This window comes from Calonectris borealis, chromosome 9 (genome assembly GCF_964195595.1).
Source record: "Calonectris borealis chromosome 9, bCalBor7.hap1.2, whole genome shotgun sequence".
In the NCBI taxonomy this organism is placed as follows: Eukaryota; Metazoa; Chordata; class Aves; order Procellariiformes; family Procellariidae; genus Calonectris; species Calonectris borealis.
Window position 1 is genome coordinate 9069160 of NC_134320.1, and position 27341 is coordinate 9096500.

At 42.3% G+C, this 27341-nt stretch overlaps 1 protein-coding gene across 4 annotated transcripts in view; it reads right to left on the reverse strand.

Moving 5' to 3' along the window:
• Nucleotides 1–1465: 1465 nt before the first annotated feature.
• Nucleotides 1466–27341, reverse strand: part of EPHA4 (EPH receptor A4) — a 103427-nt gene continuing 77551 nt past the window's right edge. The window contains exons 4-17 of one of the 4 annotated variants that reach the window (XM_075158161.1): nucleotides 25783–25907; nucleotides 24424–24583; nucleotides 23863–23871; nucleotides 23235–23346; nucleotides 17893–17937; nucleotides 17646–17656; nucleotides 16977–17090; nucleotides 16611–16796; nucleotides 12515–12576; nucleotides 11768–11977; nucleotides 7539–7688; nucleotides 4907–5100; nucleotides 2198–2353; nucleotides 1466–1911 (exon numbers count right to left, since the gene is read on the reverse strand). In XM_075158161.1, coding sequence (XP_075014262.1) covers nucleotides 1797–1911; nucleotides 2198–2353; nucleotides 4907–5100; nucleotides 7539–7688; nucleotides 11768–11977; nucleotides 12515–12576; nucleotides 16611–16796; nucleotides 16977–17090; nucleotides 17646–17656; nucleotides 17893–17937; nucleotides 23235–23346; nucleotides 23863–23871; nucleotides 24424–24583; nucleotides 25783–25907 — 1649 coding nt within the window. In that variant the 3' untranslated portion in view covers nucleotides 1466–1796. Of the gene's footprint in view, nucleotides 1912–2197; nucleotides 2354–3302; nucleotides 3312–4906; nucleotides 5101–7538; nucleotides 7689–11767; nucleotides 11978–12514; nucleotides 12577–16610; nucleotides 16797–16976; nucleotides 17091–17645; nucleotides 17657–17878; nucleotides 17938–23234; nucleotides 23347–23862; nucleotides 23872–24423; nucleotides 24584–25782; nucleotides 25908–27341 lie in introns of all 4 variants that reach the window. The other 3 variants (XM_075158160.1, XM_075158159.1, XM_075158158.1) reach the window with 3 other exon arrangements.

The following is a 27341-nucleotide window of genomic DNA, read 5'->3' on the forward strand; positions in this document are numbered from 1 at the left end:
AAAAGGAATGTAATTTATAGACTGTTCAAAAAGAGTAATAAAAGCTTTAATACAAATAAAATACAAGCCTAAATGTGTTCAGAGCTTTAGCGGATAAAGCTGTACCCGATGTGACCTAATGAGGACAACCACATTCCTATAGCAGTCACCTCCACCTAGATGCTTTCATTCACTCAACTCTCCTATTTCTTAAGAGGAGTTGGAGAGCAGCTTTTCGAGCAGGTCATGCTTCATCTTGTTTGCCATACTTGCAGAGGGGCGCTTAGACCTTAGCCATGCAGCCCACACCCGGCACTCACACCCACAGTTGCCTTGATAATCCAGCCCACGGGGCTGGTTTCAAAAGCAAATTTGGTTCCCACAGCTGATGAGACTGGATCACCGTGTCTGAAGTGCAACGCTGCTGCATGACAGAGCTACCACCAGGCCCGACACCCAAACTGCAAAACCAGGAAGGCTGCATGCACAATCCCATTTCCTTCTGCTCCCCTCCGCTTAAAACCACTGACACAGCAATTGACTCTGACCTTTCTAAAGCACTAATATGGCTTCTACTGTTGTTCGCAAGAGGGCAGGAAAAGTCCTTGGTTCTTCTTGGTGCATTTCTGAGTATCTGTACTTTACAAGGTTATTCTTACTTTCTATGGGATCCATATGTGTGGGTTTTTCCACCCAAAAAATAAGGGCATCCCTACAGCTCTCACTGTGAAGTGGGGTCAGGTACTTAGCACTGAACTGAGTGAGCCCCACGACACGCTCCTACACCTTGTCCGCACATCCTAACGCACAACAGCTTGAGAGCAAGACCAGGTTTTGAAACAGCAATTTTCACTGTCATCAGATAGAGCAAACAATGGGAAACACCAAGCAATTAGTCTGGGAAACCAGCACAGGTTCATACAAACCAGTTGGGAACCCCAAGTAATACTTACTACAGCACTTTTTTTTTTTCCCCAACAGTGATGAAATCCTAGCACAGTTTAAGAAATAAAGCACCATGAACATGCTGGACACTGTACTTCCACTGACCTTCTCCGTGTGGCAAAGAGAATCACTTCTTGAAAGAGAAAAGAAGTCTGAAAGCTCCACAGCCACGATTGTCACAGCTGACTACTAGCAAGATGTTCACAAAATGTCTTTAAGTGGTAGGATTCAGCACGGCACAACAGCCAGTAATCTCCCCAGAAGTCCAGTTTTGCCCAGTAATCCACGAGGTGGGTCATTTCATGTCTCAAGCCCGTAAATGGGTAGATCACCAATCGACAGGCACTGATTAGCCAAACGATATTCTCACTGAGGTTTCTGCAAGGTATTAGTGATGCATCAAGTCTGCAAAAAATATCCTAGGGCAGATTCTTCATTCCAGTGAAAGATGCACAACGGTGGTTTCACCCACAAATAAAACACTATGGTTGTAATCCTACAGGTCATAGGGAGAAGGAAAGTAATTTTGTTTTTGTTTTTTAAGCACAGTATCTGGCAGCAAACATAGCATCAAAACTTGAGTGTGACTTTATATTTATATAGATACATGTATTTTACATATCGTTGATCAACAGAGAAGTATGTTCCAAGAAACAATTTGTTCCAGGTCTGGTTTAAAATGACGGCTTGTCATTTCTGGAGGCCCCCCTCCCAACACACACGCTCGGTTTCCGCAATCTGTACATCAAGCAATGCTGCAGATCTTTATTTCGACGGGCGAGGAGACGAAGTAAAAAAAGTGCAGTTCTTCAATTAAAGTGCATGGATGAGGTAAACTAATTTCAAGAGTTTTGAGTTTATTCAGTACTAGCTCAGACGGGAACCATCCTGCCGTGCATCTGTTGCATTTGGGTGCGCATGGCTTGAACGCTGCTCAAGATCTTGTTCTGGTGCGCGATGGCAGTGATCCCGATCCTCGCCAGGTCACTGTGAAAGCAAGAGAAGGAGCAGGGGGCTGAGAACCGTGGATCAGATGCCGGTGCAGAGAAAAATATTAAGAGTCAACCGCAAGCAACACAGCAAAAGCAAGGCAGATGTACAGAAATGTTTAATTAAATAAGTGAAGGCATTGTGGAGGCATTTTAAAGTTATCCTCCATCCAAATGAAAGGCATTCCATTCCTTTAATGAGTGTAATGATATGCAGCACAAAGCAAAAGAGGCCGATTAAATCCAGATTTACCAGTTTTTTTGTTATATCGCTGAGTACTTACTCCTGGTTCATATGCACCACAGCCTCTAGGGTGGTATAGCCAGCAGCTGTGAAGTTATCCTTGTATCGCTCCATTTTAATGGCTTGGAGCCAGTCACCGACAGAAACAACCGCCGAGAACTCAGGGGAGCTGGGATCCAGCAGGGCTGTGCTAGGTCTGGATGCCAAACAGTGAAAGGACAGAGAAATGGTGTCAGCTGGATCATGAATCGCAGACCAAAAGTTTGGTCTCTGCAACAATTATCCTCAGTGATTAGGGAAAGTAAGGGCAAGACGCGGCGCCCAGCGAAACCGGTGGCTCTGCACAGCAACGTAGATCAATGCAAGAAACTCCACAAAATGCAAAGTATAGGCCAATTTCTGCTAAGAATGAACTTGACCTCAGGTTTCTATTTTTGCTTTCAGATCTAATTTGAACCACTATGATGCTTACAATTTCCACCTCAGATGCAACCAAGTTCATAGAAAATGCTTTTACTTCAAAAAGCAAAGAAGATGGCAATACTGGAAGGCGTTCAGCCTACTGGGTCTGTATCTCGCACGCAGCAATGCAAGACCTTGCCAATCCTGCGTATGTCAGACCTCAGCTCAGCAACTATAGAAACGCTACTGAAGTATGTGCAAAGGAACTGGGAGCTCACAACCTGCCAGACTGGTTTGGAGGGCAAAATTCAGGGCGGGTTCAGATAAGTCCTGCTTCTAGCCAGGTCTGCAGGCAAGCTCAGTCCGTTCAATCAAATTCAGGACAGCAGGGAGTTAATCCCCTCTTTAATCAATCCATTCCTGACCAGCGCGTGTGCCAGGAGTGGCAGGAGTCATGCGAGCTTTGATCTTTGTTTGCACTGTGGAATGTGCTTCTCATTTTCCCTTGCACAGATTTGCGAATAATTATTTTTACAAAATTTGCTTCTCTTATTAATATCTCATTTATTATTTCATGTATATTGTAAATCACAGTTTCATTAAACCATTATAAATTACTACAATCTATCTAACCAAAACAATTATCATTTAGCAATTTATTTGAAAACGCACATCATCAAAGATTAGGTGTGCAATAGCATAATTATGTCTTGCCTAAAGCACTGAGTACATGCTGGTAATACTTGGTACAACTCTTTTACTGTGCTATCTAACACAAGACCAACGATGGCAACCTCATTATATATAATTATGCTTCACGTATAAAGTCATGTAATATATTAATAATGTTATATGCATATTTGAAATTCATATTCCAAAGAGAAGAAATATAAAGATCTATAAATAGCCATGAATATGAAATGACCTTGAATAGGCTACTAATTTTTGTTTTTTATATATATACACACACACACGCATACATACACACATACAAAATGACCTTGAACAGGCTATTAACTTTTTTAACACATCTATATATTTTCAAAGAGCACCTGTAAATTAGAAAGAAAGCAAAATGGAGGCGTTCATACTGTGATTGTCAAATCAAATTATCACAGCAGATCATATTGTGATTCTCACCATGTAAATTACTTAAGCCTCAAGAGTGGATACATTTTTGCCAGGCTACCAATGCAATTAGGGCAATCTGGAAGATATGTGGTGATAGTGGCCTCACAGGGTTAATAATCCCTCTTCTGATAATGTACCTTGTAAGCAAGTGTCACAAAGGGACCTACAAGTTGGAAAATGAAAACAGCTTTTTCCAGGATGTTGTTCTGTTGGAGGCTGAATCAGAACCTCTGTTACTCCTTCACTGATTCAAGAAACTTAATTTTGTATTGCCTAATGGATATTTTTGTACCTTCCCTTCTACTGGAAAATATTTTCACATTATCTTCCTCTTGTTTCTATTCTTTTAAGCTTTTTTCCATATTTGCTGTAAGCAATTTTACCTTACAAAGTGAAGACATTTGAAAAAAATAGAACAAACCTGGTGTAAATTAGTAAAGCTCCTATTACTTCAGCAGTGTTTCACCAGCTTAAACAAACTGCTGATCTGTCCCAACAAAGATATTTTGGTTTTACCCTACAACTCTGGGAGTTTCCTTCCTACTGTGCTTCTTTTGCACGTACCAGGTATACCATGCTTAGCAAACAAAACAAAACACAAATGTAATGCGGGATCAGTGGAGACATGAAACTGGCTTTCCACAAAATTAAATTCAAATTCACATAAAAATTAATCCACACCTTCCCAATGCCCGCAAGGCGTTGGCTGTAATGCCGTAACGCTCATTTGCAAATCCTACACAAATCTAGGGTTTATAAAACTTGATGATGTACTTTTCCTGCAGAAAACCACATCACTCCTGTTAGCCACACTGCATTAAGGCTACCCATTCAAGCCCTTTCACTAGGGGGGAGAGGGAAAAGACACAGCAAACTTTGTCTTCAAACAGAGCTTGCCTGCGCCAAAACTTTTTCAGGACGTGCTTAAGGCTGTGCTATACACCTGGTCAGCGGTGGTGTGACACACCAACAGCTCTGCTCACTCGATTTTCCTTCTCAGAGAGCTAGGAGAGTCTGGGGTGCCCAGCGGGGTTCAGCAGTGTGCTAGCACGACCCCTCTACTCTCTCGCACGGTGCCATGTCTGCTCTGCAGCCTGGCTCTGCAGAGTTACAGAGCACGCTTTAATCCCAGCGCCCGGGTTTAGATGACTTGCAGCTTTGCCTGTCATCTCCACTGTGCTGCCTCGTACATCACCATTACAAAAGCACAGCTGACCTGGAGCTCTCGCTGCCTGTCCTCTTCAGGCTGTTGGGGTTGCGGATGAGTTTGTCCAGCATGTTGACGATCTGTCCAAATTTAGGCCTGTCACTGCGTTCCTTCTGCCAGCAGTCTAACATCAGCTGATGGAGAGCAATGGGGCAGTCCATCGGGGGTGGCAGCCGATACCCTTCTTCAATGGCTTTAATAACCTATAAATGGCACAATTAGGAAGACATTAGAGAACATCAGACACTACTCACATCTACCAGCTGAGTACCATTTATCCTAGGGCGATCCAAAGTGTGGAAACAAATTCACAATTAAGTGAAACAACATGGAAAATTGCACTCAGACTCAGGCAGTTGGTGGTCTCAGAACTGTCATTTCTCCTTGGCAATTCAAAACTAAAAGGGTTCAGCATTCAAGGCAGACATCAGATACAGCAGGGCGATATATCACAAAAGAGCACATGGGGTACAGGGATGACAAAATAGCCTAGGTTAGAATTAAGCAACTATCCTTGTGGGACAGAGGGTTGGAGAAGCAACAGCTCTACAGCAAATCTTTAATATCTGTCAGTTTTGGGTGCGATATGTGGAAAATGAAATTTTCCCCATCATTTTAGGGTACGGCAGACCGCCCCCTCCTCCCTCTCCTCTTGGGCTAGCTCATCTCTGTCAGTAACACAGGCCTTGTAGAGAACCTGTTCTCTCACCACTGTGTGCTCTGAAACAAGAAATGCAGAGGTGGGAACCCTTTTGTGCAGCTTTATCAAGAAAGTTACAGAAGTCCGACGCAGCAGCTTAAGTATGCATTTCATATTTAATAGAAACCAGAAAAACTCACAAGCTGAAGTAATTTCAAATCCTCCAAAAAGGCCTCCAGAGCTCAGTACTCTGATGGCTCCTTAGTGCTCTCAGGAGAACGGGATGTAACCAGGACTCAATTCTGATATGACAGGGACATGACCCAGAAGCCTTCAGATCTTAATTAATCGATATGACTTTGCTGGCAGGATTCACCATGAGACTAGAGACCAGGAGGGCACGTAGACTGAATTGCGCTGAATTCCCTCATTCTGGTCTTGTCCAATTAGTGGCTAAAATCCACTGGGAAGACAGGGCGAGGGATATGCTTGCACTATTAGCAGCTATTCAGCGACCACAAACAAAGTAGCGCTCTCTACTCCAGAAAGTATGAAGATCCTTTTGATTTCTCTTGATTCAACAGACACTGAGAATAATTTGAAGTCCGCTTCTGTCTTGTTGTGAAAAGCACTGCTCTCACCATCGTTAAGGAGAAAAAAAAGGTATGTCTGTGCCATGTACTAAAAAGAGGGTGCAAAGATAGTAATATTGGCTTTCACTGTCCGGTTCAAGCCAGCTTTTCGACATGGTCTAGCTCTGCACGTTGGCAGCGTATTCCAGCCTCATATGCTAGCTCTGCGTTTGTTGCATTGAGCTCCACTGTGCTGTGTAGACATGCCTGACATAACTGAGACACATCTGGTGTTTTATTTTCTTGCTAAGTCTTGATGACTTCCTGTTAGCAAAGGAAGGCAAGATTGGGTGCCAGAAGAGACATTTCACATCAGAAGGAAATTAAAATTATATCCCCCGTTTAGATTAAATGCCATCCGCTTCTAGACACTCTTTGAAAATGTTCAGCTCTACATAAGAAAGCAGATGACTGGTAAAATGACTTAACCACTCCCATGACCATATATTCAGATTAACATTTTCTTCTTCCTTTATATGTTTGTAAATCCCCTGGGAAAAGAATTATGGATAATCTATGCCTCATTTTCACTGGGATTTTTTTTTTCATTTAATAAAAATTCTATTAGCAAAAGCTCTTATTAGCATTATTATTAAATACTTTTCTGGAATAGCAGCCATTGTGCATACTCCCTCTTGGAATACACTGAAGTAGTCCAGATGGTACGGTTAAACAGGACATGCATAATTTAAGAATGGTCATTTAGGAAAGCTGCTTTTTAATGTCCTCAGGGGGCAGCTATGCAATTGTCGCAAGGATGCTCTGACTGATAATCAGAATTGGATTTCATATGTGTTGTTTTAGATAACCTACAAGAAATAAAATGATCTGGAAGAATTACAAGTATACTGGGGCTTGAAGAATTACCTACTAATACGAAGCCCTATTAAATTCAAGTGTTTTTTCTTAAAGACTTTCAATAAAGTTGAGATTTAATATCAACATTCAAATCTTCCCTCTGTTGACAGTATTACTATCTGACAGTTTAAATATATCTGTTTCCCTTTCCTCCATTCTTCTTTCTTACTTTAATTGCTTATAATATTTTTCCTAAAATTAAAAAAAAAAAAAGAAGAAAAAAAAGAAAGGAAAAAAGATACATGCACAAGTTATAGACCCTAACTTGAGAATCCCCTATTCCCTGACCACAGACCAGGCTGGAAGTATTCAAGGAAATCTTAGTTCCAGAGAGGTTCCCTGAGAAAACAGGAATCTACCATCCATGATATCGTTTTTAAAACCTGGAGTAAATGTCTTATAACCACATAGCAATTGACACAGAAGCACATCAGCAGACATCTAAGGACAAAGATAAAGGCGCGAGGGGAAAGGGAGAGAAAAGGAAGAGGAAGCTCAGAAGGAGACTCACATCTTGATTGGACATATCCCAGTAAGGTCTTTCTCCGTAGGACATCACTTCCCACATGACGATGCCATAGCTCCACACATCACTAGCCGATGTAAATTTACGGTAGGCAATTGCCTCTGGTGCAGTCCACCTGATAGGGATCTTGCCACCCTGTCACAAATAAAAGAAACCACAGGCTAGTGAGTCACTGACCCAGTAACGTGCAGGGCTGACACTGTTCTACACTGCCATTAAAAATACAAAATGGTTTTCTGCATGCAATTCCAGAATCCTTCTTAAAAAGGCATCCACTTTCTCTCTTTCTTGCCATAAAACTGTCAGATCCAACCAGGAGGCAATGCTGCCCATCTGTTTTCTTTAGTCACAAGGAGGCGAAGCAGTAAATTGTTAAATGTATTTTTATCGGCCCTCTAAGAGATGTCTGCTTAGGGCTACGCTGAAGCATGAGAACAAGCCAGGGGTTTTACAGAGTATATATCAGAGATTTAGTTGACAAAACAAATAAGTACATGCTGTTAATTACTATTTCCTTGCTTGCCTGTCTGACCTGTTTGGCCTGTTTCAGAAAAATGGGATTATAAACGTTTTGCTTTTCAAAAAGGTAAAATAAAGAGAGGATGAACTGGGAAGGATTTATGAATACTGTCATATTTCCCATGGGCAATATCCCAACTCCTACCAGAGATGTGAGATGGTAAGCAAGCCTCTGGGCTCTCCCAGTCCCTGTGGGAGAGTTCAACACCAAACCATGGTACAAGCTGCTTTTGATACCTGTTGGAGAGAGCTGCCTCTTGTTACAATACTTCTTTTTAAACATATAAAAACACTTGGGCATCTGATTTGGGCCACTGACGTCCTGCGCTGTTTTAAAAGGAACTCACTCCATCCTGTTTATCTGATTTTCCCTTAGCTGAGTGATCCCAGGCCAGAGATTTCTCCTTTTGTTTATGCTAATATGCAAGGTGTTTTTAATTGAGCTTTTGGTTTCCTGTAGTTCCATCTGGGGAATGACTTAAGCTGAACAAAGGTTTTAGGGTTTTTTCATTTGCTTTTATGCTTTTTTGATTAAGTTTATTTTGGTAGTTTTTTTTCTCAGCAATCTTCTAGATAGTTTTCATCCATAACTGAGTGCAGCGTGTGCATACTTAATGGTTTATTGTTCTAATATCTCTCTCAAGGTTTAATATGGACTTGTTCCAAAGCCAAGTGGAATCAAAAGGGATTCTTCTCCTGGCTTCTTTGGCCTTTGCATCAGGCCCTTTGTGAATCAGGTTGTAGCAGTATATGCCTTGTGTGGCTATAGGATGCTTTCACTTTAATGAGTTACACTGCTAACGGGGAGCAGAACGCATCATACTCTTAAAAAAGGATGCTTTAAAAATTCGTCTCTGGTCATGAAAAAGTTCTATTCCTCCTTTCAGACACAGATGCATGGACATTGTTTATACATGGTTGTCATTCTAAAAATTGTCAATAAGCTTTTTTTATTTAGCTGCTCGAGTACAGTGGAGTTCATCCAAATTTTCCTGATCCTTCATTACTGATACTAAATGAGGACAATGCACTGCAATGCAAATGTCATTGATTCCCTGTAGTTTACTCTAGAGAGCAAACATAATACTATATCTCCACTCACTAAATTCAAAGGGAGGCTTTTCAGTCATTTCTGTCTTGCCCTTGTGTGTTTGTCTAAACTTTGATTTCCCTGAATACAGCTTTTCAGACCTCTGCTTCTGTTTCTTCCACTTGCCACCCTTATGAGTGAGAAATACCAAGGCTGGCCAGCATTTAAGACTACATGAGTCTATCCTTCCCAGTAATGAACTGTGAATCCATTAAAGGATGAGTGTTGGGATTAAACTGCAAAATCTGAGTGCTGCAAACAAACTCTGCACTAGGGAGAACAGATGGAGAATGGCAGATATTTAAAAACGAAGAAATTAAGCAATTAAAAAAGGAGACTTTATAAACTCTGACTTTTTTTTCTTCGTGCGCATGTTAATTACAGAGGTACTGGTACAAAGGCTGGTAATGGTCGGGATGTTGTTTTGTGGCCAGAAGTACTTGCATTAGTACTATTCCACATGCAGCATATTAAAATGGCTTTAGCGAAATTAGTTAACAGTGGGATGCTGAAATATAGATAAAATGGGAAAGCAACAAAAAATGGGAATGCAGGCTTCACACTTTTCCCAGTCCAAATTATTTAGGTCAAATTCATGACTAGCTTTGTGATGGGCAAAAGTGGATTTATCTTTTTTTTTTTTTTTGGTGGCATATCCACACTTGCTGCATCGAACCTCAGTGGGACTAGCCACCTGCAAATAATTATGCATGTCTTTAGATATCAGAAGGAATAGAAGCCCAAGCTCTAATTTCTGGCATCAGATTCCTGTCATGCATTCTAGCACTCTGAAGGAACCAGAGGAATACATGGGTCACAGCCTCAGAGAAGAAATACTGATGTAGGCACTGATGTAGCAATGACCTGCTACGCCACCTGGACACTCACAAGTCTATGGGGCCGGATGGGATCCACCCAAGGGTACTGAGGGAGCTGGCGGAGGAGCTTGCTGAGCCGCTCTCCATCATTTACCAGCAGTCCTGGTTAACTGGGGAAGTCCCAGACGACTGGAGGCTTGCCAATGTGACGCCGATCTATAAGAAGGGCCGGAAGGAGGATCCGGGGAACTACAGGCCGGTCAGCCTGACCTCGGTGCTGGGGAAGATCATGGAGCGGTTGGTTTTGAGGGTCCTCACGAGCCATGTCGGGGACAACCAGGGAATCAGGCCCAGCCAGCACGGGTTCATGGAACGCAGGTCCTGCTTGACCAACCTGATCTCCTTCTATGACCAGGTGACCCGCCTCGTGGATGAGGGAAAGGCTGTGGATGTGGTCTACCTGAACTTCAGTAAAGCCTTTGACACTGTCTCCCACAGCATTCTCCTAGAGAAGCTGACGGCTCACGGCCTAGACAGGTGCACTCTTCGCTGGGTAAAAAACTGGCTGGACGGCCGGGCCCAGAGAGTTGTGGTCAACGGAGTTAAATCCAGTTGGCGGCCGGTCACGAGCGGTGTTCCCCAGGGCTCAGTACTGGGGCCGGTCCTGTTCAATATCTTTATCAATGATCTGGATGAGGGGATCGAGTGCTCCCTCAGTCAGTTTGCAGACAACACCAAGTTGGGCGGGAGTGTTGATCTGCTGGAGGGTAGGAAGGCTCTGCAGAGGGACCTGGACAGGCTGGATCGATGGGCCGAGGCCAACTGTATGAGGTTCAACAAGGCCAAGTGCCGGGTCCTGCACTTGGGTCACAACAACCCCAGGCAACGCTACAGGCTTGGGGAAGAGTGGCTGGAAAGCTGCCCAGAGGAAAAGGACCTGGGGGTGCTGGCTGACAGCCGGCTGAACATGAGCCGGCAGTGTGCTCAGGTGGGCAAGAAGGCCAACGGCATCCTGGCCTGTATCAGAAATAGTGTGGCCAGCAGGAGCAGGGAGGTGATCGTGCCCCTGTACTCGGCACTGGTGAGGCCGCACCTCGAATACTGTGTTCGGTTTTGGGCCCCTCACTACAAGAAGGACGTTGAGGTGCTGGAGCGTGTCCAGAGGAGGGCAACGAAGCTGGTGAAGGGCCTGGAGCACAAGTCTGATGAGGAGCGGCTGAGGGAACTGGGGTTGTTTAGCCTGGAGAAGAGGAGGCTCAGGGGAGACCTCATCGCGCTCTACAACTACCTGAAAGGAGGTTGTAGCGAGGTGGGTGTTGGTCTCTTCTGCCAAGTAACTAGCGATAGGACGAGAGGAAATGGCCTCAAGTTGCGCCAAGGGAGGTTTAGATTGGATATTAGGAGAAATTTCTTTACTGAAAGAGTGGTCAGGCCTTGGAACAGGCTGCCCAGGGATGTGGTGGAGTCATCATCCCTGGAAGTATTTAAAAGACGTGTAGATGAGGCCCTAAGGGACATGGTTTAGTGGACATGGTGTGTTGGGTTGACGGTTGGACACGATGATCTTAGAGGTCTTTTCCAACCTTAATGATTCTATGATTCTATGAATGTTACATCAATTTATACTAGTTATGGACTCTGGGCCAACGTTTATTTTTAGGTTGTGATATAGCTTTTCACTTATGACTGAGATTATTTTAAAACAAACCATTGTCACCTCCCACACAGTCAGACAAAACCAGTATGTAGGCAAGAAAACCCACTGGACATTTTCTTTCCCTCCTTACCCGTGTGGTATAAGCTGCTTCAGGGTCGTCTTCCAGGACACGGGACATGCCGAAGTCAGACACTTTGCAGACCAAGTTGCTGTTGACCAGTATGTTTCGAGCAGCTAAATCCCGATGCACATAGCTCATGTCAGACAGATACTTCATTCCTGAGCCAATGCCACGAAGCATCCCCACCAACTGGATGACTGTAAATCTGCCATCATTCTTCTGCATATGGGGAAAGGAAGAAAATCACAGAGCATTAAGCTAAAAGCTACATTATTGCCATTGCTCAAATTGGCAAAAAGCGTATCTCTGGATTCCCATCTTCTCTCAAATAAAATGCAATGTTATTTCCTCACTCTCCTGACTAGTGTCTATAACTCACCAGTGAAGTACAAACCCAGAGGTTCTGTCACAGCTTCCAGTGATGCAGTACCCAGTTTGCAGGGAATCTGGTTTTAATGAGTCTATAGCATTGTGATGTTATCAAAAATGGAGCAAATCAGAACTGTTCCCATTAAACATGGGTTATTCAAGACCCTGCTACTTTAAACATTACATTTATTCTATATCCTTCCACTTTACATTTATTCTGGTTTTCGATAGGAGCAACACGAGAAAACAGAATTTCCCAAGTACAAACATAATTTCTTTAAAAATGCTGAATTTTCAGTATCTTTCTGAAAGAAAGAACCAGAATGAAAACCAGAAAATGTTTCCCAGTATAAAATCTCCTTAGCTTATTATGAAGAAATCACCTACCCTGAGGAAGGCATCCAAGGAGCCATTCTCCATGTACTCAGTTATGATCATTACTGGTTTACCTAGAGTTCGCAGAAAGAAAAACACAATTCCTTGATGAACACCGATGTTAATGGGATAAAAATGGGTTGCACATGATTTTACTGCCAAGACACCTGGCTTACACAATCTAATTTAATTTGAAAAGCACCAAGCTTATGCCTCAGCTGTGGGGAGCAAGAGAAGAAATACTATAGGACAGAAACATTTAAAGGGCCCCATCTGGAAGGTTAACCCTTTGTCTGACTCATTGACAAGGTCTTTAACTAAAGTGGCTCCTGTTCTCTAAGGAATATATGAATTGATAATTGAGAGCTAAGAAACAAAGATCTGTTCAAACTTGACAAAAATCTTCAGTGTAATTAAATTGCTTGCAGACTAGAAAGCCTTCCTCGTTCAAAATGGAATTTGTGAATGCTTTGGTCTCTCTGGCTCTTTCGAAAGATCAACGCTTTAGGCGAGTTAGAAGCTGTCAGCAGCTACAAGGTATTCCAAGACAACTGGATTCAAGAATGCAAAATACAAGCTGTTCCTCTCAACTTTCTCTGTCCTGAATTTGTATCCCGTGTCTCTCATTATTTATAAATGAGCCAAAGCCATTTGCCTCATGAAGTCAACCACAGGATAAATGATTCAATGAATTGTGTCACATGTGGGGCATAGTGCTCCAGCAGCACTCAGCTTTCCATGCTTCAATACAGACAGCCAAGCTGGGCAATCTGAAGAGAAATGTAATGTAATGTTAGTGACATGGGGATGCTTTCTAGGCGCTCTCCTGCCTAAACCAACAGCAAATACATAAATAATGCTTGATGTTATCTTTAAGAGCTTTACAAAGTCACATGACGCTGAAACTGAAAACATTTAGGTACATACAAGTAACACTAACTATTTCACAGGGTTAAATCACGCTGGATATTCAGCATCTAGATATTTGCAGAAATGGGTCCAATACCATCTCCGCTCTAAAAGCAAGCAATGGGACATGAGAGACGTGACTTATCAAAGGTTGAATGGCAAAAGCCCAGTCCCAAGATGAGCACTGTTAAGCCCACCTGAAGTCAACGGAGCACCTGTCGATCAGCGCCAGGCTGGCATGGCAACCCTTTCTCCCAGTTTTGCTTTAGCTACAGGAACTATCGAGTTTCTTCCCAAATAAAAGAGTGTCCAAGAGAAACTCTGCTTTTGTACTTTCTGGAGCAGCTCTGAATAAGGGAACATTATGGGGAAAGAAGGGTGCAATGGACACATCACCTAGACTGTAGATAGCTCAATTCTGTCTTGGCATCAGAGGTATCAGAACTACTCAACTTTTCCTTGCTTCTGTCACCAGCAAGTATCTGCTCCAGAACAACCAGCTATGAAAATTACTCTACCATGAAATGTTGCAGCATTGAAAGTTCCCCTAATCATTTCTACCTCAGTGCGTTTTTCACAAAGATGCTTTTCTCTTCCTTTGTCAGGAATTTCTGGTTTTGAAGTAACCTTTTTTTTTGATTAGAAAACAATATGCTATAAGGACTGACTATACAGAAAATTTTACATCATTCCACTTAGGCCAACATGTATGTGCGATACATCATTTATTTCACTCATCATTACGTATTTCACCTTTTCAGTCCCTATCCTTTGCAGGCCTTTTACTATTCCTGCTTCTCCTTTCCTTCCCAACTGATATCAAAACTCTTACTGTTTTGGTCCCATGCAACCTGGCATGCCTGTGAAATGCCAGGCTGGCAGCTGAACCCTTTCTGATTTACATGAACGCAGCAGAGAAGCGATGGTATTCCTTAAAGCAAACTGCTTTGGATGAAGGGCTTAGTGACCTTGGCTGAGTACTTGCACCCTTAAGGAAAGGAATGTGATAAAACATCATTCTCCCTCTAATTCAATTTTGCAAGCATTCTTTGGTAGAAAGAGAAGAAACTCCAACCAAATCTGCATATGTCACTGTTTCATTTATCCTTTGCAACTATGACCAGAAGCCTTCCACTGAACAAATACAGCTAAATGAGTTTTAATTAACCTCCCTCAATCAAAAGATACTATGTCAACGTAGAAAGGAAGAAAGGGAGACTCTTTCAGTGCATTAACGTGTAATTTCATTACTCAGGCACTTCTTTAGCAGGGGAGGGGGATAGAGAGAGGAGAAGTTACCATCAGTGAGTCAATAATTAAAGTACTTGACTAGCAGCCAATAATGTATTCATGGTTTTTTGCTGCCTCTCTCAACCCCCATCTACACCACTATTTATCTCACATTTTAATTTTCCGTTTATTAAATGCATTCATTTATCACAGCATTCAGAAAACCTATGGAGAAATTGAGATAAATGTCTTCTTAAGCAGCCCTGTTTACCAAACACACCAGCTCTGAGGTAACCAAGCTGGCTTGCTGTGGAAGCATCACTTACCGCGAGCCAGGCAATGAAACATTCTCGGGTCAGGCTACCACCCCCTCAGTGAAAATTTCAAATAATTTTAGTTCAGTGACAACTGCATTATGCAAATGCATATGGTCATTTATAACTGCTAGAGCTGTAATAGCTCAGAGGTTGCCAGCCTCGGTAGGATTTCAACACAATGATTCCCCCTGTTGCTTTCTTTTACAGAGGTGCTAGAAAAATCGCTGTCTGTAGCAAACACTGTGGCCTGACCACAAACACCCCCCCTTTGTTACAACAACAACAAAAAAGAGAAAGAGAGAATCAGACCTGCAAATTTTAAACAGAGTATTATCTTTTAATTTCAGTTTTGAGGGAGGCCCTCAGTAAACAATGGTCAAAAATAGTCCAAACCCCTATTTTCCCTAGTGGAATTTGTCTTGAAAAGCAAACAGCGACACACTGTATGAGCCGTTTTCAACAACTGTGAGAGAAGGCAGAGTAGGAGAGGGAAACACAAATGAGTCAGGGTAAGATTTCCAGAAACACAAGTGGTAGAGTAATCATCCAGCTCCCACCGACATTCAAGAGGGACAGGGTTCTTCAGTGGTATTGATGGCTTTGACAACCCTCTATGGGAGACACTTTGTTCTTCTAGTAGTATTTTACTTTTTAACTTTTCATCCATATCTAATTTTAATTCCTTACACTATTAACACCCTGCGTTCAAGTTCATCATGCACACCATCAGCTGCAGAAGGTAAGCTTCACAAATTCCATCCTTTAACAGCAGCTCTCAAGATCACTGTCTGCTTTCTTTGCTACCCTGAGCATGAACCCCTACATCCAAAGGGTCTTTTAGGATTAGTGATCAGTGCCAGGCTTTGCCAACATGCCACTGAGGGCAGCTGGAGTAGGGACAATAACTACACCATCGCAGTGGCACCTTATCAAGTCAGATCCAAGCACGTCTGTCTCACAGGTGTATTTTCAGTTCTAGCCTACAAACAGCATCCAGCAAGTGCTGTCATTCTCTTTCTAAGGCAGGGTTCATGGCACAGTGAATGCTAACAGACTTAAAAAAAAACCCAAACCAAACAAACAAAAAGATGGGCCAGGTAAATTCTCCAGAGTGAAATTATCACACCTGTAAATCAGAGAAAATAAATAAGCAAGTTTCACACTAAAATAGCCTACTTCATTTCAAAGGCTTGCTCCTTACATCTGTGCTTTGTATCTTAAACATATGACTCTGTAGTTTTGTTTTGGCATTTTTCCCCCAACCATTTTAAGTTCTTTGCTCACCATCTGCTTTTACCTATCCTGTAACAATCAGCTCAGTCTAGCAAAGAGTGAAAGATGCCTGCTTGGCATAGCAAGAAGGGGGGGGGGGGGGAAGCCAACCCCTGCAGTATTAATTCCCCCTACAAAATCTTGTACAAGCTGCCTACAGATAGAGTATCAGTTGAAACCATAAACCCATTTATAGCTGACAACAAGATTAATGACTTGTCCTGCACTGATTTCCTCCTATTAGCTATCAGTGGATCTGTTCCATCTGTCATTTCACAGGAAAGAGGGTAAAAAAAAAACCAAAACCCAGCACACACCACCACAGACTTAATTTCTCAGTGACTTCCAAATTGGCCTTGTCATGAAAATGACCCACTTACATTTAGTAACTACACCTTCCAAGTGGATGATATTGGGGTGGTCGAATTGTCCCATGATGCTGGCCTCGCTCAGGAAGTCTCTCCTTTGTTTATCAGTGTAACCAGCTTTTAGAGTCTTGATAGCAACACAGATCTCTCTTTTTCCTGGTACTTTGAGACGTCCACTGCATACTTCACCAAATTCCCCTTATGGAAGAAGGCACAAGAATCCATGGTCATGAACATGAAGCACGCACTTGTATTGTCAAACTGTTATGTCAGTTCATTTGGGGGAACTGTCATACAAAAATCATAGGATCCCATGTTTCCTAAAAGCAAATTTAAAACTGTATTTACAGAAAAAAACGCAAAAGTTCTGGCACTTACCCACACCAATAACTTTTTCAATCTTTATGCAGGAGGCATCAATTTCTTTGGCAAATTCCCTCACAGCTTGGTTTGGATCCTCATATGTAAAAGGATCCACATATGTTCTAACACCTGCAAGGCAGAAATGTTTTATTTGAAGTCACTGATCTACATGCTGCTGAACACAGAACATATGAGACTGAAGCTTTAATGATATACAACAGCAAAGACAGTGTACAATAAAAATGTACTGTAAGCCAGGAATGACTGATGAAGGAAGGAAGGACTTCATGTATTTTTCCCCCAATGTGATTTTTTTTTTAATGTAAACATTTAATATTTCCCAATATTGATGTAAGGAATCAGGCTTTTGCCAATAAATGAGCTTCACAAATCATTGCCATCACTAAGAGGCCAATAGCCTGTCTATGGACCTGTGAGACTAAAAGACGTCACATTTCCCTTTTGGGAGCCAAGAAATTCTGAGCTCAGGTCCTAGGTTTGGTACCTGGATGACTGAGATGGAAGTAACAGTAGGATTCAGTCCTAGAAAAAAGGTAGCAAAGCTCACATTTTCTTTCCTGCAGGATTGCCTCCGGCCCATCCAGAAACTGCCTTAGCGGAATATTGTAGAGAAAAATCATGCTATCGCTAGCCAAGAACAGATGTCTTTCAGTGGAATGGAACAATGGAAAAAACTGATGAACCTTTCTGCTGTCTGTCTCCTCAACAATTTTTACCCGGATATTTCTATTTTCCCTGTTACTGAAGTGTGTAGTTTTGAAGGAGGATGTTTGCAAGAGAGGAAAACAGAAACATATTCATCTCAAAAGGAATGTCATCCCTTTTTTCCCTAGCATCAGAACATGGGACATGTTTTACGAAACGAATTAAAAAACCCAAGCACCTCTGCCTTTTACCTTGGTTCAAATGCTTCTCCTCATCTGCCTCTTGCTTAGCCTTACTGTACTTACTGCGCCTGTCAGAAGAAAAAAGAGCATTACAGTTCAAAATAAGTATCTTTCTTTGAGACAAGCTCAGTCTTCTTGACCTGCTGAGACTTGAGCTGTTTGCACCTGCCACGGCCTGTGCTCGGCAGCTCCCCTGCAACAGCCCGTGACACAACACACACTTACCAGCAGGGCAGGAGACTCCTCTCCTCAAACTGCTCTAAGTGTTACTGGCATCAACAAAGCATCAAGGGAAACACAAATCTCCGTGTTTGCATCTCGGCATTTAAAGAAAGAAAAGAAAGCTTGTGTTTCGGCTACTTTTTCTTCAAAGGTATATTTGCAATTCTGTGCAAAAAAGGGCCAAATTGCTTTTTAGCCCTATCATATATGGATTTAAATGCTACAACAGAGGTGTTTTGGTCAATTGATTTTCAAACATAATTAGGCAAATGCCAATACCAACACACTTATTTAACTGCAAATTTAAAACTGGAAACAGTCTAGTAACATAGAAATCAGGATGGCAGCAAAAAAAAACCCCTCACCACCAAAAATGCAGATCCCAAGGATTTTATTTATTCTTTTAATCACTGTATAATTGAAGGGGGCAAAGAATTCCTGATGGCAAAGGTCCTCTACTAACTCTCTGAGTTGGAGACAATGATGTAGTGTAGTATGTTAATTCTACAGATTACTATTTCTACACCCACGCACATGATATTGTATCCAGTTATGTATTTAATTAGTTCAGCTTTAAACTTCAATGGATAAGTGGCGTTAAGAAAAGTTAACACAAGAGGTTAGTCTTTTAGGGAAGATATTGAGGAGTCAGCTCAGCCAAATGTGTACTGGGATTTGAAGTTCCCCAGCATCTAATGGTACGTAGATATAGAGATTTGAGTTGGGCTTTTATCACTGAAAGTTCAGAACCAGGCGTAAGAACAGACATTGCCGAAGAGAAGGGCTTATTGTTGCTTACTCCTCAGTTTGTCTGTTCCTATGGACAGTCTCCCAGAGTGGCGGACCCAGGTTAGCTAACTGGCAGGAGTCTGGGCTGGTGTGAAGAAGAGGGAAGGCAGAAGGAGAAACCAAACCTGGAGAACAGGGGGCAAGACTGGCACTGCCTGCGATGTGCAGCCCGCTGCCTGGAGTGGGGCAGGAGACGACCAGGCCTGCCAGGGACACTGGGGCGAGACTGGGTTAAAAGTCTGAAAACGGTGAATGGGTAGAGGAGGAAAACAGGAGTGGGTGAGAGAAAGACCTATCGAGAGACGTGAGTTAAAAAGGGTCAAAAACTCACAGATAACAGGAAGAAAACACGTGACTGAAAACCTCGCTTGCAGCAAATCTTCCTGAGTCTTACCATTCCCCTCCCGTCAGCAAAACCCTTCTGCCCATTAGCAAGAAGCATCTCACTTCCCACTCTGCGCCTGGCCTGTGGGGAATGGCAGCTTCCCATCGCTGCCAGCTGAAAGGCCATTTCCCAGCCTTTGTCTCTGCAGTCTTTTCGTGCTGGGTGTTAAACACACTATGCCAAGAATAAAAACTATAAATTAACCATGAAACGGAAAAAAAAAAATCCCGTTTGACATGCGAAGACTACCTGATCTTTGAACCAAGCCTCGCAGCTCCCAACAACATCAACAGGACTTGTGTTCAGACATAAAAAGCAGGTACACATCCAACCATAAACGGTTGGGAGCCTCTTTTCTTGATGAAAGTCAATTAAACACAAATGGCTCCAAATCACAAGAGCAGCATTATTAAAAACCACACTGGATCCAAACATCAAGTTAAACCATTTATTTGCCTGAGGACTTACAGCACTGGCATAACAGAGCTGAGTTAAATAAAAGGACTCTGTTCTGCTCCCAGGTACTGAACTGAGCAAGAAGGAAGAGGCTGCACAAATCTCACCCAGTGCCATACGGGACTAAGTCCGCTAAGCGGATTGCAGAGATAGTTTCAGGTATTATACAACTTCTCTCAGAGGAAAGAAAAAAAGGAAGGGGAAAAAAAAAAAAAAGATTCTGCATTTTAAGCAGGACTCCTTCAAATTCATTTCATTAATGTTCAGGCACAGATGGGAAATATGAAACACAAACAGGCTTTGCATGAAAGCATTCTAAGTATGAAAAAATGCTCTTTATCTTATTTTTAAAAAGTACAAGCACCCTAACAACAGATTAAAAAAATAGCCTTCCCCCACTAAAAGCCAAAGACATGCAAAAAGCAAAGAGAAACAAAGGGATTACTGCTCAAGCAATATAATTGTAGCTTATTACCTTCAAATAATACCTTCCAAACTAACTACCTACTTCCACTTCTCCCTGTGTCACCTGTTGACCTCTCCTGCTTGGCTCGGGGCAGGACACTCCTGTCCCATTGTCCCCGAGAGCAGCCCGGGCCCGCGCCACGGGGCACGCGGGGCTGGAGCTGCCTCTCGGGGCAGCTCACCTGAGCGGCAAAAGGAAGCCTTTGTCGCAGATTTGAACCCCGTAATTACAGGGATTTTGGCGGTGGTGATTAAATAGCCGGCATTCAGGAAAAGAACACAGAAGCTTTCAGAAACTGCGGGGGTCAGATCTACAGGTGGGGGCTGGCGATGAAGAGGAGGCAACAACGGAGGGTATTAGCACGCACTGAGGTGAAGCAGCACGGGCCCGGCGCCGCACCGCGGCTCCCACCTCCTCTTCCCCAAACAAAAGGGGGGCTGGGGGTGCTGCAGTGCTCAGGCACCAGGCTGGCGGAGCACGCTGATCCAACACCGTCAGCAAAGGGTGGGCAAACACGTTCAGCCGTTTACAGAGCAGAAGATAAATCAATCTATCAATCGGAAGAATTTCTGACAGAAACTTTTAGATGACCAGAGGATTCTGTAGGGCCGACTTACTCACCCAAGCCCTTTTAGAAAGTGGCTCTTTCTGTTTTACACTTTCCCAAATCCTTTACAACTCTATTTGAGATATTCTAATTTCACTCAGCGTTCCTGCAGGGCAGGGTTTAGAAACACTCATGCTACCTCCTGCACGCTGCTCTATGGATATGCTCATCTTAACCTCAGTAAGTTTAAACTAACATTTAGGCAGATCTCATGTTAACACAAATGCCATGGTCGCAGGACAGAACCAAACAGCTTGAGCTGCCTGAAGGCGAAGTCCTTTGACAAATTCTGTTGTAAAGGTGAATTTTGGGATTTGAGCAATGACTTGAAAAAACGTAATGCTAAATTAGTAGTAATAACCCAGGGTTCAAAAGTGGGCACCTACAGCATATGCCCAGTTCCCACATTTGGCTCACGGATGCAGAGAGGCCATGTCTGCAGGCCAAAGCACGGTTTTGATTGTACAAATATGACTTTTAGGTCATGGCTAGATTACAAAACCTCCTCATGGGGACTGTATGGACAGAAAAGCTTTTTCTCATCTGAAGCCATTTTGGAACAAAGTATAATTATTTTGCTATTAACTTCTGCTGGTGTAGGAACATCAAGAAATATCCCCAAAGCCCACACCTCTAAATGACATTGGTAAAGTGGTTAAAATCGTTAGAGTAATAGTGAATATTAAAGTAGATTCTGTTTATTGAGAGCTACTTCCAGCTACGGGAGAGCTGTGTATTGAGGAAGGCTATTAATTAGCAAGGCACCATGCATTAGTATGCACAGAGCAGTTTCACTGTCCTAGTATTTCATTCATCTTGCTGTGTCTTTCCCCTTCTACGGCCTCTCTGAGACCTACCAGTGCAGAGCTACGGGACATCTCTGAACCCATGGCCACCAGGATACTTTTATCTCCATTCCCACCAGTGCTTGGACCAGCCTTTTGTCCCTACTGTCCACCTGCTCTTTGTCTTGTCTTTATCCTTGAACACTTGTGGGCAGAGATAACTGAACAGACAGCCTGAGCAGTGAGAAGACCTGCCTGAGTGTGCACCCACATCAGCGAGTCTGTCAGCTACCTGGCTCCAGGCAGCCTTTCCTTTGACAGCTTTATGGCCAATACTAAAGAGAATCAATATGAGGGCAAGGGGTTGACATTTCATTTTCTAAAAAGTGATCCATTGAGGGCCAATCACCAAGCAGTGTTTATCAGCCTTGGGAAGTGACATTTTTTTATAGGGGAGGAGGGGAAGGAATCATCTCAAAGCAGCTCGACAGGCTCAATTCTCCAAGGTGGCGACTCATAATTAGAAATCCAATGTATCCTGCTATCAATCCTGCCTTAAATAATAAAGTGATCAATAAAAGCGGAGAGGAGATTAAGTCATCAAGCTCAGTGATACTATTTTCTGTTGCAATGGCTTTTAATAAACCTGTCTCTCTACATTACATTTTCATATGTTCTGCTCTTCTTTCTTCTTGCCAGCATGGAGGCTTTGAGTTGAACACCCACAGAAAGCTATAACGATGCATGTCTACTTTCTAGATATTACAATCACAATGACTTAACTGCCCTTTAAGACAATTTAAAGTAAGAGGGCAAATCAAGAGGAATTTGTGCACATTTATGGTTGATGCCATTAAACTGATCAACAGAGACTGACAAAATGTGCATCCCTCAGATCCCAGGCTTCAGATGCAGTAATGATACATCCAGTTTTATCTCAGAATTACACTGAAGCAAAATCATGCTGCTCTTTTTAAATGAGACTGAACACAAAGATGAAGACAGAAACACTCACATTGTGTTTCTGCTACCCTGTCCTCCCATTCACAGGATTGTTCCTGATGCCTGAGTTGAATTTGCGAGAATGAACAAGTACTTGGTAGAAGATTACGGTCCTGCTCTGATGAAATAACCATCAATCCAGTCTGCTGTGTTACTGCACATGATGCTGAATGACTGTGGCTTCTGTTTTACAGTCATATCCACTCACACTGGAAGGACTAACCCAAAAGACTAATGCAGACTTATACAGACTAACACAAAAATCACAAGCATAGCAGTCTGATGGCTTAGTTCACAACAGTGCAGTTGTTTATTCCCTGTCTATCAGGAATCAGTCCAAGAAAATCTACTGTACCCATACCCATTAAACTTAACTTCAAAATTACACTAACCACAAATCTCTAGCTGGCTTGCTTCTCAATGCCAGTTATTGGAATCAGCTTTGCATTTGAAGGGCAAATAGAGCTGGAACTATTGCCATTACATCACATGCTGCTTCGTACTAATGTTGAGAAGATCAAAGCTACATGGGAGAAGGCTTGTAATGCAAATGCACTGTTTATGATGCTAATCAAAGAATTTAGCTTTGTTTGGAGGAGACAAAAAGCTCCCTCATGAAAGAGAGAGGGGGAGAGAGAAGCTTAAGTTCTTACCTCCTGCTGATGACAAAGGCTGCAATGAGAATGACCACAAGAACAACACTGCCAGCCACTGAAACAAGAAGCACTGTGGGATTGGTACCATCGCCAATGATGGGGGAAGGAACTGGAAACAGAAAAGGGAGCATTAGTGTCAGACACCCTCAAAAAATCAACCTAGGTAGCACTCAATGAGGCTTTCTGGCTTGTGAAGGCAGTTTAGAGTAGCACTCAAATCTACTTTCAGGCCTTTATTATATAGTCATTTGACACAAATTTCCAACAGGGCCCTAATTAGCTGAAGACATGATGTTTGATAATGATTTGGGGAACTTCAGTTCACTGGGAACAAGGACTCCCTCTCCTTCTCCCCTTCAGTGTTGCTCAGAGGGTATAATGGCTATTTTTTTTGCCTTTCTAATTGCTTTCCACTCTTCTTTCCTCCTCCTTTTTCTCTCAGTGGGCCAAATGATCACTCCCCAACTGACACAAAGAGAATAACTTATTTTAAAATGCCTTCCCTCTTCCTGCTGGATTGATTATTTTCAGCTGTTAACATCCTGAAGGATGTTGCCACTAACTGGCATGACTCTAAATTGATTTTAACAGACCTGTATGTCCAAAATAAAATAGGCTTGGTCACATTGCCTTCCTGCCACCAAAAAGCAAACATTTGGGGGCTAAATTTGCATGTTTCCTTGAACGAAGCGAACAGCTCTACTGACAACGTAATTCGAACATTCTGTCTTTATATGACTGTCTAAGGAAAAGTGCAAATACGTGAGCTGATGTAGGACACCTAACTGATCTATGTCAACAGCTTGCAAAGGGGAATAACAGGGTTCTATTCTCCTGCAAATGAGGTATTCTAAAAACATGTGCAAACATCTACATTTACAGTAAACAAAATAGGTACATAAATCTCTCAAGCATCAATGGCTTCAAAGTGTTTATAGGGTGCGTGTCTCCTTATGCCACACTGAAGTATTTTCATTGCTAGAATCTAGAATATAGCATATCCAAATAGATGTCTCGAGTCAGGTTCATGGCATCACGAACAGTCATGCGGCCATGGAAGAACATTTTCCCAGAACAGACACACCACAGTCCAAGCAACCAACGGGAAACTCCCAACACACAGCTCAGTTACATTTACACTCTTTGCTCAAGGAAAAGAAAAAGAAATCAGTGGGCATGTCATTACCTGTGTTAGTTGTGAACTCAAACGGTCCACTGAAGTCTCCATATCCTGCTGCTGTCCTGGCCCGCACGTGAAATACATATGAAGTCAGAGGGTTCAAGCCTTTGATGTCAGTGTTCCTGGAGGCTGTCTTCACAATGCGATAGCTGCGCTCATTTTGGTCCTAACAACAAAAGAACACAGAACACAGTGGTGATCAGGTAAGAATGCCTCGCTGCACCGTGAACCGTGGAACCCCACTTCCTTGCCAAAACTGTCACGATGAAAGAAGATGAGTAACAACGATGGAATTCTCAAAATACGTCCGGAGGGCTCCTGCTGTCAGCCTTGCTCAATACCCCTAGCACTGCGTGCTACATGGAGCTCTGAGCAAGCCAAAAAAGGATGATGAGGCGGTAGGTATGACGCTCATACATCACTGATTATTTCAGAAATCACACAACAAAATCCTTTGGAAAATAGCCAAGCCTTCAAATAGGATCCTCTTGATGAACAAGCAACATTTTACTCACACATGCTGGCACTTTCTTTTCTTCTTACCAGCCAGCAGCCATATAAAAAAAAAATGATAAAAATATTTTAAGAAAGAAAAGACTTAGAAAATGTCTTCCAGAAAGTCCATTCTTAAAACCTGTTCTATTTTTTGCTGAAAAATCCATCAGAAAATTTAATAATCTAACTTCCCTGCAAATCAGATGCCTTTTTCTGGATGTGTTAGGAAAGCAAATAAGTGATTATATTTATAAAAAAAACTTAGAAGCATGCATGTGCGTGTGAGAGAGCGCGCACACAAGCAAGAGCAGGTAATTGTTCATTTTTGCAGAGAACCTTCGAAGAAAATAGCTGTTTTTATAGTTTCATATTTGAGAAGTTATTTGTAGGAATAACATCTCCCTCTAACTTGGAAAGTATGAAGAATGTGATTTTCTTTCCTCATTCTCTATTAAAAGCCATCCAGCCCACACCATCACTCTAAGCAGAAGCTATCGGCAAACAGATCTTATTATTATTACTGTGTTATACACTTCATTATTATACTTCTATCTATGAAGTAAAGCTAATGTCTCACTTCTGCCCAATATTATTGATTCTCATTATAAATATGCTTGCTACAAAAGCTCAGTTCCTAGGTAGGAAAAAATAACAAAATAAACTCGTACCATACAGCTGGAACAGCCTATGAGTCTTATTCTTTCAAGTAACCATTCAAGTGCACGAAATCCTTAATTGGATTTTGTTAAACAGAATCTATTTGGTTTCAAATGATGGAATCCTATCTGGAAACAAACCATAATGGAATGAAGTAAAAAGCTCTCCCCAAACCCAAACAAAACTCCTTACTTGTCCATTTTTGAGCAGTACCTTTTCATAGTATTTGACTTCATACTCCAGGATGACTCCATTTGGCCTGTCAGGTTCCAGCCAAGCCAAGGCAACGCTGTGCCTTGTTATCTCTTTAGCCTGGATCAAAGCAATTGGGGACGGAGCTGCCAGAAGAAAAAAAAAAATATATAACCAATAATTTAGTTTTAATGAGGAACATATATTTTTAATCATAGCTTTCACAACATGAGCACTTTCAGAAATGGTGTTTTTCTTGTGGGAGGGGAGGTTAGAAGCATTAAGTATTTTTCCTGTTTTCTCTAACAAAATTGCATTTAATCCTCTCTAATAAAGCTTGTTCTTGGATTCTGGGCAATAGTAGATAGATGGGTTTTGAAGTAACAATGCAGTTGTCTAAACACTACAATGTTCATGATGCCCAGGTACAAACCTCCATAAGAGGCTAAGGTACTGAAGGGTTCTGCCTTATTTTTGTCATGTTAGGCACAGTGCATAGACTTGTACTTTTGTTTTGGCCCACAGTGATTCTCTTCTTCCATCTCCTAAAATTAACTGATGTTACTCCGTTAGCTATTTGCTTTACAGGAACTATGAAATTCCTGAGGGACCAATCTGGTTTTCTCTAAAGCTGAGAAAATATTGCCGCTGAATTAAGTAAGACCAGAATAAAGCTGAATACATATGAGTTTGGACCCTCCCATGAAAACCAGGAAACTTGTATTTCAAGAGTCTGAGCCAATTTGTGCTTCCTGACTTGCCCTGCTTACAACCAGGTATGTGAGCAGTCCCTGGAAAATGGGGAAGCTCAGCGCCCAAGGGCCAGATTCTGGCTTTGATAGCTCCTTCCCAGCCAGAAGATATCAGAGACTGGTCCGTTGTGTACCAAACTGGTATCATCTGACCCTGTCCCATGTGGTGCTATATTGATGCGATGCACAGAAAAAGCAGGATTACACTGCCAAGGGTAAGGGCTGCGCGATTTTTGGAAAAACTCTACCTAGCAACAAGCTAAACTCAAAGATCCTTTAAACTGTATCTGTGTGCAGTAATACAGGCTGCAGTGAAGAAGATAATGGAAAACATCTCATTGTGCACCCTACACTTTCAATAGAGCCCCTGCTAATGCTGAAGTTCAGGTTTTTGACTGGCTGGAGGACAAAGCATTCTCCCTTTGACTGTGATAGCAGCAGATTCATGGCTGCGCTGGGGGAACGGGTTTTCTGAAGATTTATGAACCCGGCTGCCCCTTTCTTGCTGTTGTGTTGCTGTGTGGTCACGTCTCTAGCCAGCTGTTATCAAGCTCTTTTGATGCTGACAATAGTTGGTATAAATGGTGGAGTCTCCAGGGATAAAAAGGGACATTCATGAAATTTTTAATCTTATCTAACAAAGCTGTCCTGTATAACCAGAGATTAGAGGTCTTCCTAAATTGAATATATTTCTTCTTTTGTCCCCTGAAGCTGTAGCCATGTTGCTCTTTTTCCCCCCTTTCCCTTTCTTTTTGTTTCTTTTTCTACCCTTAACTTTGGGATGACGATCCATGAAAATGTTAGAGTAAAAAGTATCTTTGAAACACG